The sequence below is a fragment of the Delphinus delphis genome, chromosome 6 (assembly GCF_949987515.2).
Source record: "Delphinus delphis chromosome 6, mDelDel1.2, whole genome shotgun sequence".
Classification (NCBI taxonomy): domain Eukaryota; kingdom Metazoa; phylum Chordata; class Mammalia; order Artiodactyla; family Delphinidae; genus Delphinus; species Delphinus delphis.
In genome coordinates, this window is record NC_082688.1 from 55,347,770 (window position 1) to 55,366,566 (window position 18,797).

At 39.0% G+C, this 18,797-nt stretch overlaps 1 protein-coding gene across 3 annotated transcripts in view; it reads left to right on the forward strand.

Moving 5' to 3' along the window:
• JAK2 (Janus kinase 2) overlaps nt 1-18,797 on the forward strand; it is a 162,809-nt gene that overhangs the window by 49,371 nt on the left and 94,641 nt on the right. For all 3 annotated transcript variants that reach the window (XM_060014695.1, XM_060014696.1, XM_060014693.1), the window contains exon 3: nt 13,614-13,863. In XM_060014695.1, the coding sequence (XP_059870678.1) occupies nt 13,638-13,863 (226 nt within the window). In that variant the 5' untranslated portion in view covers nt 13,614-13,637. The remainder of the gene's footprint in view (nt 1-13,613; nt 13,864-18,797) is intronic.

Here is an 18,797-nt window from a genome sequence, read left to right on the forward strand (position 1 = left end):
AGAAAAGTATTAAAATAACTAATATGTTAATGGATACACAATGTAAAAAGATGTAAATTGTGATATTAAAAACATAAAATGTGAGAGGGGGAAAGTAAAAATGTAGAGCCTTTGTGTGCATTAGAAATTAAGCTGTTATCAGCTTAAAAGAGATTGTTACAAAAATAAGATATTTAATTTAAGCCTCATGGTAACCACACAAAAAAACCTATAGAATATAAACAAAAGAGAAAGAGAAAGGGATCAAAGCATTTCACTACAGAAAATCGTTAAATGTCAAAGTAAAAGAGCATGAAAGGAACAAAGGAATTAGAAAATGACCAGAAAACAATTAACAAAAGGGCAATAGTATATTCATACTTTTCAATAAATACTTTAAATGTAAATGGACTAAATTCTATAGTCAAAAGATACAGAGTGGGGCTTCCCTGGTGGCGCAGTGGTTGAGAATCCGCCTGCCGATGCAGGGGACACGGGTTCATGCCCCAGTCCGGGAAGATCCCACATGCCGTGGGGCGGCTAGGCCCGTGAGCCATGGGCACTGAGCTTGCGTGTCCGGAGCCTGTACTCCACAACGAGAGAGGCCACAACAGTGAGAGGCCCGCGTACCGGAAAAAAAAAAAGATATAGAGTGACTGCAGCAAGAGAGTGGCAACCAAGGAGCAGATCACTTCACCATTGAACTGACAGAGAACTTCCAGCAGTTCCAAGCTGAGCATGACAGACAGGCTAAGGAACTGTTCCTATTGAGGAAGACCTTGGAGGAAATGGAGCTGAGAATCGAAACACAGAAACAGACCCTCAGTGCCTGAGATGAGTCTATTAAAAAGCTTCTTGAGATGTTGCAAAGTAAAGGTTTGCTGTCCAAAAGTCGAGGATGACAGTGAATGGACACGTAGGATGGCAGAGGCTGAGTCTCAAGTCAGCCACTTGGAAGTGATTTTAGACCAGAAAGACAAGGAAAACATACATCTTAGAGAGATGAAGAAGCCAAAGATCAGAGAGAGGAAGTAAGCTGCTCAAGGTCATGAAGTAGGAGCTGGTAGAAGAGCTGATTGACTCTAGGGTGCAAGAGCCTACAGTATGCATGGGTGTGCCCAGTGTTTTCTGTTTCCCCCTTTGCACTGACATTCCTTTAACTCAGTTGTTCTCGCCCCTGGAGCTTATGAGAACATTCCAAGAAGCTTAAAAATGCATGCAAGTTCCACCCCCAGATCTGATTAATTCAATTAGAATCACTAGAAAGGAGGCCCAGGTGATTCTACTGTGCAGAGAAGGTTGGCCGAGAATTCCTCTCCTCTCTGCCCTTTATTCCTGGTCAGTTTTGTTTTGTTTCATTAAAATAAATAAATTTATTTATTTATTTAAAAAAGGAAACTCATTTCAGCTTTAAAGACACACCTAGACTGAAAATTAAGGGATGGGGAAAATATTACGTCAAATGGTAGCCAAAAGAAAGCACGGATAAGTATACTTATATCAGACAAAGTAGACTCTAAACCAAAGACTGTACCAAGAGATAAAGAAAGTCATTGTGTAATGATGAAGGGGTCAGTTCATCAAGAGGAACTAGTAACTACTTATGTACCCAAAAGAGGAACACTTAAACATATGAAGCAAACATTAACTGATCTGAAGGGAAAAATACATAGCAAATACAAAACTAGTAGGGGACTTTGATACCCTACTTTGAACAATGGATAGGTCAGACAGAAAATCAATAAGGAAATACAGGAATTAAATTACAGTTAGGTTAAGTTAGATCATATGGTCATCTCAATAGAGGCAGAAAAATCATTTGACAGAATTCAACATCCATTTACGATAAAAACTCTCAACAAATTGGATATAGAAGAAATGTTCCTTAATTATAATGTCATGTATCACAAGCTCACATCTAACATCATACTCAGTGATGAAAAGCTGAAAACTTTCCCTCAAGATCTGGAACAAGACAAGATTACCTATTTTCACCACTTTTATTCAAAATAGAACTGGAAGTTCTAGCCAGAACAATTATGCAAGATAAGAGAAATAAAAGACACCAGTATGAGAAAGGAAGAAGTAAAAATGTCTCTATTTGTAGGTGACGTGTTATTATATGTAGAAAACCCAAAAGACTCCACCAAGAAACTTAGAACTAATAAAGAAATTTGTTATAAGTTGCAGGATATAAAGGCAGTATACAAAAATGACTTTTGTTTGTATACACTAAAAATGAACTACCAGAGAAATTAAGAAAAACAATCCCTATTACAATAGCATCAAAAATAATAAAATATTTGGGAATAAATTTAAGCAAGGAGTTAAAAAACTGTACACTGAAAACTATATGACATTGATGCAAGATGTCAAAGAAGACACATATAAACAGAAAGATATGCTGTGCTAATAGATTGGAGGAATTAATACTGTTCAAATGTCCATGCTACCCAAAGTGATCTGCAGATTCAATGCAGTCCCTATCAAAATTCCAATTGCATTTTTCACAGACGAAGAACAAACCTAAACTGTGTATGGAACCACAGAAGATTCCAAATAGCCAAAACTGTCTTAAGAAAGAACAAAGTTGGAGTCATCATAATTCCTAATATTAAACTATGTACAAAGCTGTAGTAATCAAAACAGCATGGTATTAAACAAGCAAACAAACAGTATGGTATTGACATTAGAAACAGATGCATAGATCAGTGGAATGGAATAGGAGAGCCCTGAACTAAACCCATGCATATATGGTCAATTAATTTTTGACAAAGAAGCAAAGTCTATACATGCGGAAAAGATGGTCTCTTCAATATATGGTTTTGGAAAAACTTGGTAGTCACATGCGAAAGGGTAAAACGAACACTTATCTTACACCATGCAGAAAAATCAACTCAAAATGGATTAAAGAGTTGTACTTAAGACCTAAAACATAAGGGTTATGCTCTGTTGCATTCGTCTTGGCAATGATTTTTTTTTTTGATTTGACACAAAAGCAAAGCAAACAAAAGTAAAAATAAGCAAGCGGGACTACATCAAACTAAAAAGCTTCTGCTTAGCAAACGAAACCATCAACAGAATGAAAAGCCAGCCTGGAGAAAATATTTGTTACCCATCTGTTAAGAGGATAATATCTGAAATACATAGGAATTCAAACAACTCAATAACAACCCCCAAATAACCCAATTAAAAAATGGTGGCGGCTAACAGCGCGGACCCCAGAGACGGGCATGAGACGCTAAGGCTGCTGCTGCCACCACCAAGAAGCCTGTGTGCGAGCACAGGTCACTCTCCACACCTCCCTTCCGAGGAGCGTGTGCAGCCCGCCACTGCCAGGGTCCCGGGATCCAGAGACAACTTCCCTGGGAGAACGCATGGTGCGCATCAGGCTGGTGCAACGTCACGCTAGCCTCTGCCGCCACAGGCTCACCCCGCATCATGCCCCTCCCTCCCCCCCGGCCTGAGTGAGCCAGAGCCCCCGAATCAGCTGCTCCTTTAACACCGTCCTGTCTGAGCGAAGAACAGACGCCCTCAGGCGACATACACGCAGAGGCAAGGCCAAATCCAAAGCTGAGCCCGGGGAGCTTTGTGAACAAAGAAGAGAAAGGGAAATCTCTCCCAGCAGCTTTGTGAACAAAGAAGAGAAAGGGAAATCTCTCCCAGCAGCTTTGGGAGCAGCAGATTAAATCTCCACAATCAACTTGATGTACCCTGCATCTGTGGAATACCTGAATACACAACGAATCATCCCAAATTGAGGAGCTGGACTCTGAGAACAAGATTTATGATTTTTTTCCCCTTTTCCTCTTTTTGTGAGTGTGTATGTGTATGCTTCTGTGAGAGATATTGTCTGTATAGCTTTGCTTTCACCATTTATCCTAGGGTTCTATCCGTCCGTTTTTTTTTTTTTACTTATAAAAATTATTTTCTTAATAATTATCCTTTATTTTAATAACTTTATTTTATTTTATCTTTATTTTCTTTTCTTTTATCCTCTTTCTTTCCATCTACTTTTTCTCCCTTTTATTCTGAGCTGTGTGGATGAAAGGCTCTTGGTGCTGCAGCCAGGAGTCAGTGCTGTGCCTCTGAGGTGGGAGAGCCAACTTCAGGGCACTGGTCCACAAGAGACCTCCCAGCTCCACGTAACATCAAACGGCAATAATCACCCAGAGATCTCCATCTCAACACCAGCACCCAGCTTCACTCAACGACCAGCAAGCTACAGTGCTGCACACCCTATGCCAAACAACTAGCAAGACAGGAACACAACCCCACCCATTAGCAGAGAGGCTGCCTGAAATCTTAATAAGTCCACAGACACCCCAAAACACATGACCAGACGTGGACCTGCCCACCAGAAAGACGAGATCCAGCCTCATCCACCAGAACACAGGCACTAGTCCCCTCCACCAGGAAGCCTACACAACCTACTGAACCAACTTTAGCCACTGGGGACAGACACCAAAAACAACAGGAACTACGAACCTGCAGCCTGCAAAAAGGAGACCCCAAACACAGTAAAATAAGCAAAATGAGAAGACAGGAAAACACACAGCAGATGAAAGAGCAAGATAAAAACCCACCAGACCTAACAAATGAAGAGGAAATAGGCAGTCTACCTGAAAAAGAATTCAGAATAATGATAGTAAAGATGATCTAAAATCTTTGAAATAGAATAGACAAAATGCAAGAAACATTTAACAAGGACCTAGAAGAACTAAAGATGAAACAAGTAGCGATGAACAGCACAATAAATGAAATTAAAAATACTCTAGAAGGGATCAATAGCAGAATAACTGAGGCAGAAGAACGGATAAGTGACCTGGAAGATAAAATAGTGAAAATAACTACTGCAGAGCAGAATAAAGAAAAAAGAATGAAAAAAAACTGAGGACAGTCTCAGACACCTCTGGGACAACATTAAACATACGAACATTCAAATTACAGGGGTTCCGGAAGAAGAAGAGAAAAAGAAAGGGACTGAGAAAATATTTGAAGAGATTATAGTTGAAAACTTCCCTAATATGGGAAAGGAAATAGTTAATCAAGTCCAGGAAGTGCAGAGAATCCCATACAGGATAAATTCAAGGAGAAACATGCCAAGACATATATTAATCACTGTCAAAAATTAAATACAAAGAAAACATATTAAAAGCAGCAAGGGAAAACCAATAAATAACACACAAGGGAATCCCCATAAGGTTAACAGCTGATCGTTCGGCAGAAACTCTGCAAGCCAGAAGGGACTGGCAGGAAATATTTAAAGTGATGAAGGAGAAAAACCTACAACCAAGATTACTCTACCCAGCAAGGATCTCATTCAGAGTTGATGGAGAAATTAAAAACCTTACAGACAAGCAGAAGCTGAGAGAGTTTAGCACCACCAAACCAGCTTTACAGCAAATGCTAAAGGATCTTCTCTAGGCAAGAAACACGAGAAAAGGAAAAGACCTATAATAACAAACCCAAAACAATTAAGAAAATGGGAATAGGGGCATACATATCGATAATTACCTTAAATGTAAGTGGATTAAATGCTCCCACAAAAAGACACAGACTCGCTGAATGGATACAAAAACAAGATCCATATATATGCTGTCTACAAGAGACCCACTTCAGACCTAGAGACACATACAGACGGAAAGTGAGGGGATGGAAAAAGATATTCCATGCAAATGGGAACCAATAGAAAGTTGGAGTAGCAATTCTCATATCAGACAAAATAGAGTTTAAAATAAAGACTATTACAAGAGACAAAGGAGGACACTACGTAATGATCAAGGGATCAATCCAAGAAGAACGTATAAGAATTGTAAGAATTTATGCACCCAACATAGGAGCACTTCAATACATAAGGAAAATACTAACAGCCATAAAAGGGGAAATTGACAGTAACACATTCATAGTAGGGGACTTTAACACCCCACTTTCACCAATGGACAGATCATCGAAAATGAAAAAAAATAAGGGAACACAAGCTTTAAATGATACATTAAACAAGATGAACTTAATATTTATACAACATTCCATCCAAAAACAACAGAATACACATTTTTCTCAAGTGCTCATGGAGCATTCTCCATTGTTCTCCATGGAACATCTCTCTTGATTTGGGTCACAAATCAAGCCTTGGTAAATTTAAGAAAATTAATATTGTATCAAGTATCTTTTCCGACCACAACGCTATAAGACTAGATATCAATTACAGGAAAAGATCTGTAAAAAATACAAACACATGGAGGCTAAACAATACACTACTTAATAACGAAGTGAGCACTGAAGAAATCAAAGAGGAAATCAAGAAATACCTAGAAACAAATGTCAATGGAGACACGACGACCCAAAACCTATGGGATGCAGCAAAAGCAGTTCTAAGAAGGAAGTTTATAGCAATACCATCCTACCTTAAGAAACAGGAAACAATTCAAATAAACAACCTAACCTTGAACCTTAAGCATTTAGAGAAAGAAGAACAGAAAAACCCCAAAGTTAGCAGAAGGAAAGAAATCATAAAATTCAGATCAGAAATAAATAAAAAAGAAATGAAGGAAGCGATAGCAAAGATCAATAAAACTAAAAGCTGGTCCTTTGAAAAGATAAAGAAAATTGGTAAATCATTAGCCAGTCTCATCAGGAAAGAAAGGGAGAAGACTCAAATCAGTAGAATTAGAAATGAAAAAGGAGAAGTAACAATTGACACTGCAGAAATACAAAAGATCATGAGAGATTACTACAAGCAACCCTACGTCGATAAAATGGACAACCGGGAAGAATTGGACAAATTGTTAGAAATGCACATCATGCCAAGGCTGAATCAGGAAGAAATAGAAAATATGAACAGACCAAACACAAGCGCTGAAATTGAAACTGTGATTAAAAATTTTCCAACAAACAAAAGCCCAGGACCAGATGGCTTCACAGGCGAATTCTATCAAACATTTAGAGAAGAGCTAACACCTATCCTTCTCAAACTCTTCCAAAATATAGCAGAGGGAGGAACACTCCCAAACTCATTTTACGAGGCCACCATCACCCTGTAGCAAAACCAGACAAGGATGTCATAAAGAAAGTAAACTACAGGCCGATATCACTGATGAACATAGATGCAAAAATCCTCAACAAAATACTAGCAAACAGAATCCAACAGCACATTAAAAGGATCATACACCATGATCAAGTGGGGTTTATTCCAGGAATGCAAGGATTCTTCAATATACGCAAATCAATCAATGTGATACACCATATTAACAAATTGAAGGAGAAAAACCATATGATCATCTCAATAGATGCAGAGAAGGCTTTCGACAAAGTTCAACAGCCGTTTATGATAAAAACCCTCCAGGAGCTTCCCTGGTGGCGCAGTGGTTAAGAGTCCGCCTGCAGATGCAGGGGAAACGGTTTCGTGCGCCGGTCAGGGAAGATCCCACATGCCGCGGGGCAGCTGGTCCCATGAGCCATGGCCTCTGAGCCTGCGTGTCCGGAGCCTGTGCTCTGCAACGGGAGAGGCCACAACAGTGAGAGGCCCGCGTACGACCACACACACACACAAAACCCTCCAGAAAGTAGGCATAGAGGGAACTTTCCTCAGCATAATAAAGGCCATATATGACAAACCCACAGCCAACGTCATCCTCAATGGTGAAAACCTGAAAGCATTTCCTCTAAGATCAGGAACAAGACAAGGCTGCTCACTCTCACCAGTCTTATTCAACATAGTTTTGGAAGTTTTAGCCACAGCAGTCAGAGAAGTAAAAGAAATAAAAGGAATCCAAATTGGAAAAGAAGTAGTAAAGCTGTCACTGTTTGCAGATGACATGATACTATACATAGAGAATCCTAAAAATGCTACCAGAAAACTACTAGAGCTAATCAATGAATTTGGTAAACTAGCAGGATACAAAATTAATGCACAGAAATCTCTGGCATTCCTATATACTAATGATGAAAAATCTGAAAGAGAAATCAAGAAAACACTCCCATTTACCACTGCAACAAAAAGAATAAAATATCTAGGAATAAACCTACCTAAGGAGACAAAAGACCTGTATGCAGAAAATTAGACACTGATGAAAGAAATTAAAGATGATACAAATAGATGGAGAGATATACCATGTCCTTGGATTGGAAGAATCAACATTGTGACAATGACTCTACTACCCAAAGCAATCTATAGATTCAATGCAATCCCTATCAAACTACCACTGGCATTTTTCACAGAACTAGAACAAAAAATTTCACAATTTGTATGGAAATACAAAAGACCCCTAATAGCCAAAGCAATCATGAGAACGAAAAACGGAGCTGGAGTAATCAGGCTCCCTGACTTCAGACTATACTACAAAGCTACAGTAATCAAGACAGTATGGTACTGGCACAAAAACAGAAAGATAGATCAATGGAACAGGATAGAAAGCCCAGAGATAAACCCACGCACATATGGTCACCTTATTTTTGATAAAGGAGGCAGGAATGTACAGTGGAGAAAGGACAGTCTATTCAATAAGTGGTGCTGGGAAAACTGGACAGATACATGTAAAAGTATGAGATTAGATCACTCCCTCACACCATACACAAAAATAAGCTCAAAATGGATTAAAGACCTAAATGTAAGGCCAGAAACTATCAAACTCTTAGAGGAAAACATAGGCAGAACACTGTATGACATAAATCACAGCAAGATCCTTTTTGACTCACCTCCTCCAGAAATGGAAATAAAAACAAAAATAAACAAATGGGCCCTAACGAAACTTAAAAACTTTTGCACAGCAAAGGAAACCATAAACAAGACCAAAAGGCAACCCTCAGAATGGGGGAAAATATTTGCAAATGAAGCAACTGACAAAGGGTTAATCTCCAAAATTTACAAGCAGCTTATGCAGCTCAATAACAAAAAAACAAACAACCCAATCCAAAAATGGGCAGAAGACCTAAATAGACATTTTATACAGACTGCCAACAAACACATGAAAGAATGCTCAACATCATTAATCATTAGAGAAATGCAAATCAAAACTACAATGAGATATCATCTCACACCAGTCAGAATGGCCATCATCAAAAAATCTAGAAACAATAAATGCTGGAGAGGGTGTGGAGAAAAGGGGACACTCTTGCACTGCTGGTGGGAATGTGAATTGGTACAGCCACTATGGAGAACAGTATGGAGGTTCCTTAAAAAACTACAAATAGAACTACCATATGACCCAGAAATCCCACTACTGGGCATATACCCTGAGAAAACCATAATTCAAAAAGAGTCATGTACCAAAATGTTCATTGCAGCTCTATTTACAATAGCCAGGAGTTGGAAACAACCTAAGTGCCCATCACCGGATGAGTGGATAAAGAAGATGTGGCACATATATACAATGGAATATTACTCAGCCATAAAAAGAAACGAAATTGAGTTGTGGTGAGGTGGATGGACCTAGAGTCTGTCATACAGAGTGAAGTAAGTCAGAAAGAGAAAGACAAATACCGTATGCTAACACATATATACGGAATTTAAGAAAAAAATGTCATGAAGAACCTAGGGGTAAGACAGGAATAAAGACACAGATCTACTGGAGAATGGACTTGAGGTTATGGGGAGGTGGAAGGGTAAGCTGTGCCAAAGTGAGGGAGTGGCATAGACATATATACACTACCAAACGTAAAATAGATAGCTAGTCGGAAGCAGCTGCATAGCAGAGGGAGGTCAAGTCGGTGCTTTGTGACCACCTATAAGGGTGAGATAGGGAGGGTGGGAGGGAGGGAGACGTAAGAGGGAAGAGATATGGGAACATATGTATATGTATAACTGATTCACTTTGTTTTAAAGCAGAAACTAACACACCATTATAAAGCAATTATACCCTAATAAAGATGTAAAAAAACACAAGCAATGGTCAAAGGATCTGAATTTTTTCCAAAGACATACAAAAATGGCCAACAGGTACATGAAACGGTAATCAGCGTCATTAATCATCAGGGAAATTCAAATCAAGACCATAGTGAGATATCACCTCACACCTATGAGTATGTCTATCATTCAAAGGACAAAAGATAAAAAATACTGGAGAGGATGTGGAGAAAAGGATCCCTTGTAAGTTTTTGGTGGGAATGTAAACTGGAACAGCCACTATGGAGACAGTATGGCATTCCTCAAGAAATTAAAAATAAAGCTACTACATGATCCAGCAATCCCACTTCTGGGTATATGTCCCATTGAAGGTTAAACATTATTCTGAAGAGATATCTGTACTTCCACATTCATTGCAGCATCATTTGCAACAGCCGAGGTATGGCAACAACCTAAGTATCTGTCAGCAGACGAACAGATGAAGAAAACGTGGGGAATGTATATGTGTGTATGCACACGCTCGCACACATACACAGAGGAATATTATTCAGCTTTTAAAAAGGAATACTTGTCATTTGTGACAACGTAGATGAGCCTGGAGTACATCATGCTAAGTGAAATAAGCCAGTGAGAACCACAAATCCTGCATGTTATTACTTATATGTGGAATCTTAAAAAGTTTAGGAAACAGACAGTAGAAAAGTGGTTGCCAGGGTTAGTGGAAATAGAAATGGGTAAAAGGGTAGATTTTCACTTATAAGATAAATAAGTTCTGAGGATCTGTGTATAACGTGACTGTGGTTGATAGCACTGTGTTGTAGAATTGAAATTTTCTAAAGAGTAGAATTTAAATGTTCCCTCACCCACCAAAACGGTAAATTTATGAGGTTGATGGAGATGTTGACTTAATGGGGGGAGCCTTTCACAATGTATACATATATATTAAATCATCATGTTTTATACTTTAAATATTTTATTTGTTAATTATACCTTAGTATAGCTGAAAAAAATTTATTTCAAAGACTACAACAGAAAAACCCTTAATGCCGCATTGAGAGATCTACTAAAATACATATTTCAATAAGAAAAAGTGAGTCCAAAAGGAAGGCATAGGATCCAAAATAATGGTAAGCACAAACTGATGGCATTCTAGCATATTTGCTCTTTAATGGCTAAGAATTCATCTGATGGCTTTCTATAGCTGAGTAATAGAGATGGTGTAATAGAGTACGAGAAATATTTTTAAAAATTTCTATTTTTGAACAAATGAAAATTGTTTAAATTTGCGTATCCAAATGCAGAGGAACTTCAAAAATCTGGCAGTTTTGCTCACAATTGCCAGTTTTTTGTTTTATTTTTACACACTGGTAGTTTTATATTATTTGAATAAGTATTAACTCTAGTATTATCTCTAATAGAATAAGGTTCTTGTAGTTGAATGTAGAACTGTGTTTCATATTGCAGTTCACTTAATAATCACTTTATTTATTTAATATCTGTATTTAGAACAGTGCCTGGCATTTAGTAGATGCTGTGCAAGTGTGTTTGCTATTATTCCCGTCCTCTTCCTTCACGTAGCTCATGATTTAAATGATTACGTCTGTGAGGAAGGTTGTCAAATTTTCAGGTCTTCCAAATATCAGTCTCAAAATCTAGCTGCCAGCTAGATTTTGGTCTAATTGCCCTGCTTTCGTTCCTAATAAAAGTCTGTAAAACAGTAGTCTTTATTCTCCTCACCTTCCAAAGTCAAGGGACAAAGTCCTTCTAATAATGGTATTACAGATCTCCCAAGTTTGAAATCCTCATACTATCTTTTACTTCTGGCTTCTATATTCAGTTAGTCCTCATGGTGCATCAAGTCTTCCTCTTTTATTACCTCTAACCATCCAACTGTTGCTGTTTCAGTTCAGGATCTTAGTACTGCCTAGGTTATTGTAATAGCTTTCTGACTATATCACTTCACCTTTCTGATCATTATTGACTGTGGGATAAAGTTTAAATTCTTTGGTCTGACATTTGGACCTCCTTTTATTTCGTACTGTATCAGTTAGGATTGCACTTACTTATACATAATAAGGTGTCTGGTGGTTGGTAGGGGATTCCTGACATTGATTCAGCTACTTAAGGTTACCAGGTCGTTTATTCTCTTGACCTTTCCTTCATGGTTACATGGTGTTAAGGTGACTGCCCTACCTATATTCATGCTTAGATTCAGACAGAAGGTGAAGGGGAAAAAGTAAAAGGAGACATGCCAGCTAAGTCAGCCTTTTTTTAAGGAGTGGTCCTGAAAGTACCACCCAGCAACTTTCACGTAAATCTCATTTGCTTAAACTGGTTCACATGGCTATCCATGGGGAAGTAGAGGTTTTTTGGGGGGGTACATTGGTATACCCCCCCATTTGGGCTTTTGTATCAAGGAAGAAGGGGAAAATGCATACTGGGTATGTAGCTGCAGTTTTGTTACAAGTATCCAGGTCTTAGTTGTGGCGTGCAGGCTCTTTGTTGCAGCATGCAGGCTCCTCTCTAGTTGTGACGTGTGGGTTTTCTCTCTCTAGTTGTGGCGCACAGGCTCCAGGGTGCGTGGGCTCTGTAGTTTGCAGCACACGGGCTCTCGTGTTGAGGCATGGGAGCTCGGTAGTTGTGGCACGTGGGCTTAGTTGCCCCACGGCATGTGGGATCTTAGTTCCCTGACCAGGGATTGAACCAGCGTCCCCTGTATTGCAAGGCAGATTCTTTACCACTGGAGCACCAGGGAAGTCCCTATCCATCTGTATTTTTAATCTTTTCCTAAATGGTATAATTTCTCAAATACTTCACTCAGACCAATAAATTATTGAACATATCTTGTATCTTTCTACTCTTCAGAACAGTTCCACTCTTCCAGAACGTTCTTCCTCTTCCATCCATCAAAATCCAATCCATGCTTCAAGAACAGTTTTAAATATGACCTCATCTAATAAAGCTCATCAGTTAATCCCAGCTTGAAATGTTATTTTTCCCTTCCAGATTCCAATAAGCAATTGTCAGAGTAATCTGTTGAGAAATCATGTTGCTTTGTGGAATCTCTTCTTTTGTTGTCTGTAACTGATTTTGTTTGTTCTGTTAGTGTTATATATTTATATTGTGGTTCCTCAGTGTATAAGCTTCAGTTTTATTGTCATTGTCCACAGGAAGTTTATAATTTTGATATCTCTCACTGTGCTTTGTATATAGTAGTATAGGCATACCTCATTTTATTGTGCTTCCCCGATACTGGTTTTTTACAATTGAAGGTTTGTGGCAGCCCCGTATTAAGCAAGTCTATCAATGCCAATTTCCCAGAAACATTTGCTCACTTCACGTCTCTTTGTCACATTTGATACTTCTTGCAATATTTCAAACTTGTTCATTATTATTATATTTGTTATGGTGATCTATGATCAGTGACCTTTGATAATACTATTGTGAAAAGATTACAAATCGTTGAAGGCTCAGATGATGGTTAGCAATAAAGTATTTTAAAATTAAGGTATGTACAATTTTTTTTTAGACATAATGCTATTGCATACTCAGTATACTACAGTATAGTGTAAATATAACTTTTATAGGTACTGGGAGACCAATAAATTTGTGTGACTTTATTGCACTGGTCTGGAACAGAACCCTCAGTATCTGTCTGAGAAATGACTGTACATGATACTTATTCAGTTAATGGATTTGACAGAGTCATTGCTGTCAGTGAAGACTTCTTTATATATGAAGGATAACTTATGAATATCACTTCCATTTGTAACTTTGGTTTCTCTTACAGGCAAATGTTCTGAAAAAAGACTGCATGGGAATGGCATGCCTTACAATGACGGAAATGGAAGGAACATCCTCATCTCCTGTTCATCAGAATGGTGATATTCCTGGAAATGCTAATTCTGTGAAGCAAATAGATCCAGTCCTACAGGTCTATCTTTATCATTCCCTTGGAAAAGCTGAGGGGGATTATCTGAAGTTTCCAACTGGAGAGTATGTTGCAGAAGAGATTTGTGTTGCTGCTTCTAAAGCTTGTGGTAAGTGTTAAAAAGCAGTGTTTTTCTTCTTATTAATATATCCGTACTTTAATTATGCTACTCTTAACACAATGTACATGTATAATGTATTTTTATGCTTCTGTGACTGACAAGTGTTTTCATATGCATATAAAATGAGAATATCACTAAAGTAGAATTTAAGGTAAATTCTGTGTTGAGCTAGTGGTACAGACTGAATGTTTGTGTTCCCCAAAATTCGTGTTGAAACCTACTCCTCTAATGTGATGAGTTTGGAAGTGGGGCTTTTGAGAGATGAATCAGTTATGAGGGTGGATTCCTCATCAGTGGGACTGGTATCTTTGTTAAAGAGACCACTGAGAGTTCCTTTGCTCCTTCTACCATGTGTGGACATAGCATGAAGATGAATAAGAAGATGAACTATCTATGAACCAGGAAATGGGTCCTCATTAGACACCACATCTGCCAGCACCTTGATTTTGTACTTCCAAACCTCCAGAAATGTGAGAAATACATTTCTATTTTTTTTATAAACCACCTTGTCTGTGGTATTTTTGTTACAGTATCCTGAATGAACTAAAACAAAAATTGGTACTGAGAAGTGGAGGGGTGCTGTAATAAATTCCTAAAAATGTTGAAGTGGCTTTGGAACCTGGGTAATGGGTAATGGAAGAGTTTTGAGGTGCATGCTAGAAAAAGCCTACATTGTTGTGAACAGGAGATTCTGGTGTGGACTCTAAAGGAGGAGAGGTGTACAGAAAAACCTCAATCTTCTTAGAGAACACCTGTGTAATCCTGCGCAGAATATTGGTAGAATTGTGTACTGTAAAGACCATTCTGATAAGATCTCGGGTGGAAATGAGGACTGTGTTATTGGAAACTGAAAGAAAAGTGATCCTTGTTGTAAAGTGTCAAAGAACTTGGCTGAGTTATGTTCATCTTTTAGTGCTTTGTAAAATGTAGAGCTTGTGAGCAGTGAAATTGGATATTTACTTGAAGTAATTTCTAAACAAAGGTTTGAAGGTGTGGCTTTGAGCCCTCCTAACTGCTTATAGTTGTAAAAAGTTAATAAACAGAAACCTCAATAAAATAGAATCAGGAGACCAGAAGGGGGAGTTCTCATGCTCTGCAAGGATACCAGAGCCCAAGAGGAAGAAGACTCCTCTTCTTTGCTGGCAAGGACTCAAACAATGAAAAACCTTGGGCTTCTTGTTTACTGTAGCCCTCCCCTCTAGGACAGTGTTCTCCTTCCCTTGCCTTGGGGGAGCTTCCATGTGGCTCACCATGATTGCAGACCCCAGATTGCAGTTCTCTGCTGATCCCAAATAAATCCATCTTTTCTGGAAAAATACCTGGCAGCCTGTTTGTTTTAGGTCAACATAGTATAATAAGAGAGAAATAACTTACAGGCATAATTATAAATGTTAAGCAAAAAGGAAGCAGGACTTAAAAATTTGGAAAATTCCCCACCTATCCAAAAGATGAGAAAGCCTGTTCAGTAGAGAACACTAAGGGTGTGGCCAAGCAACCATTTGTTAAGATTAGTGTGGATAAGCCATCTCAACAGGAACCAGATGCTGCTACCTAAAACAATGGAAGAATGACCCTGAAGACAGTTCAGAAATCACCAGGACTGCTGTCTTAGCACAGGGCCTGGAGGCAGAATGATTTCAAAGGAGGAGATGCCAGTGTTTGGAGACCTTGAGCTTGCTGCTTGGTGCTACCTCACCTTGAGGGCTCTGCTGGTGCACTGCCGGTGCTGAGCTCCTTGGCTGCCCCAGGTGTGATTCTGGCAGCCCCTGGTGCAGCAGCTGCCTCTCAGCAGGGTGCAGGCAACAAACTGGTGGAATAAGCCATCTCCACTAGTGGAGAATGCACAGGCCCAGGGGGCATGTCTGACTCCACCTAGATTTCAAAGAACAGGAGCCATCCAAATCCACTAGGGCAGGGCCGCCAGGAGCCTTAGGTGCCCACCCTCTGCCCAGCAGAGCTGAAGGGGCAGGAATGCTGCCCAAGTGGGTCCTGTAGGTAGGACCTCTGCTTCAGTGGGCCTGGAGGGCAGAGTATCAAGTTAGAGGATTATTCATGGACCTTAAGGTCTAATGGAATTTGCCCTGTTGGGTTTTAGACTTGCTTGAGACTTGTCACACCTTTCTTCTAAATATCTGTTCTGTGCCTGTTCTGCCATTGTATTTTGGAAGCACATAACTTGTTTAATTTCACAGGTTTACAGCTGGAGAACCTCAGGATGAATTGTACCTTGAGTCTCATCCAAATCTGCTTTAGATGATATTTAGATGAGACTTTGAACTCAGACTTGGAGTTGATGTTGGAATGAGTTAACACTTTTGGGGCCATTGGGAATAGAATGAACATATTTTGAATGTGAGAAGGATATTATTTTGGGGGGTCCAGGAACAGAATGCTGTAGATTGAATGTATCTCTTCTCCCTCAAATTCATATGTTGAAACCTAATCTCCCAGTGTGATTGTATTTGGCGGTGGGGTGATCAGGATATAAGGTTAAGTATCACCTTCTCTCAGTTGCTTTTCTACCCATTTGTGGCTCAGTTATAGAACTTGTCTCTTTGGATTATGGATATTCGTGTCTCTTTTTTCAAGATATAGTCAGTTGTGGTATAGTGTGAAATAGGTGTTCCTAAAATGCGCTATGCTCTGCAGAATTGTGCAATAAAAACCATAGGGCTTAGAGGAAAAATGAGATTAGTGGCATAACATAAACTTCGTGACATTAAAAAAAACAATAAAAACAGCACATGTTAAATGGTAACAAAATATATAAAATCTGAAATATATTTGGCACTTTACCTTAAAGTCTTGAAGCTTGCTTGTGGAAGTGGGCACTGGAAAGGTTGCATCTTGTGAGTTAGTGTGAGGCTGTAGAAGGAAAGTATCTGAGATCACATGAGAAGTTGTAACACCACATATAGATGGCTGTGGCTCATAACATACATGGTAAACTGTATGTTCCATGTATGTTCTCAGTTTGGACGCCAGGCTGAAGGAGTACCCCCTATGTGAGACATGATGTTCTCCTGGTAAAAGGCAAAAGAACATGAGGACTGCTGGAAACGAAATACCTCCCTACTGCCTCTGCTTGGAACTAACACACTCTCAGTTCTTCTCAGATTCCATTGGCCAAACCAGGTCATATGGCCAAGCCAGTGTTAGTCAGATGGGGTGGTCCTCTCAGGGACTGGGAAGAGAAAAGTGAGTATTTGTGAGCAGTGATGTAGTCTGCTACACTTTTCCCTCTTGACCACAAATAATTTCTTTCTTCAGTGTTGAGAATAAATTTTCTCCTTCCCCAGTGACACCCAAAGGTGTCATTGAATCAGGCTTAAAATCCAGGCTCTCCCTGTATTCTCTCAGTCATGTCCAGATGTTATTCTGCTTGATTCAGAGAATCTGTGAACTGAAAAGACAATTATTCTGATATCATATCTACAGCCTTGACAAGTTATATTTCAAAGATATGATATGAGATAGTTTTCCCTAGCATAGAGACAGCAAGGTTTAGACAAAATAGCTATGTAGAGTTATCTTTTGGAATCCTCCCACCTCTCTCTGAGCCCTATGCCAGTTACTCTTTCTTGACTGAGGTACTCACGTATCTAGTATCCTCATATTCCTTTCCATTCCCATCCCCAAATGCCCTTTATTGTATCTAGCTGCAATCAGAACTTACGTTGATGACCCTTTGTTAAGTATGGTTTTGATGATAAAATAATTTGCAGTAAGTTATAAATGACAAATAGTTTTAATATTGAGATATTTGTATTTATTGAAGAATCTTGATCTGTAGTAACCTCTAATTGTAAAAAATGTTTAGGGGAAATGTATTCCTTTAAAATGACCTTTATTCTTTTCTCAATCCCCAAAGAGTAGAATATTGAGTTAATGTTATAGCTGTACCTCATTCACCTCTTTCAGCTAGCTAAAATTTATTGACACTGTGTTAAGTGCTTTATGTGTGTTACTCAATTCTTACAGCAGCACTAGGGTGTGTAGATGTTGTAGTGTAAGCACCTGACAATTAGCTTTTAAAAAAAGTTTTTACTTTATATTGGAACATAGTTGATTAACAATGTTGTGTTAGTTTCAGGTGTACAGCAAAGTGATTTAGTTATACATATACATGTATCTATTCTTTTACAAATTCTTTTCCCATTTAGGTTATTACAGAATATTGAGCAGAGTTCCCTGTGCTATACAGTAGGTCCTTGTTGGTTATCTATTTTATTTTATTTTATTTTAAAAATTTATTTATTTTTATTTTTGGCTGTGTTGGGTCTTCATTGCTGTGCGCGGGCTTTCTCTAGTTGCGGCGAGCGGGGGCTACTCTTCATCGAGGTGTGTGGGCTTCTCATTGCAGTGGCTTCTCGTTGCAGAGCATGGGCTCTAGGTGTGTGGGCTTCCGTAATTGTGGCACGTGGGTTTCCGTAGTTGTGGCTTGTGGGCTCTAGAGCACAGGCTCAGTAATTGTGGCGCACAGGCTTAGTTGCTCTGTGGCATGTGGGATCTTCCCAGACCAGGGCTCAAACCCATGTCCCCTGTGTTGGCAGGCGGATTCTTAACTACTGCACCACCAGGGAAGCTCGGTTATATATTTTAAATATAGCAGTGTGTACATGTCAATCCCAAACTCCCAATCTATCCATCTCCCCCATCCTTCCCCACCGGTAGCCATAAGTTCTCTAAGTCTGTGAGTCTGTTTCTGTTTTGTAAATAAGTTCATTTGTATCATTTTTTTTTAGATTCTGCATATAAGTGATATCATATGATACTTGGCTTTCTCTGTCTGACTTACTTCACTTAGTATGATAATCTCCAGGTCCTCTATGTTGCCACAAATGGTATTATTTCATTCTTTTTTATGGCTGAGTAATATTCCACTGTATATATGTGCCACACCTTCTTTATACATTCCTCTG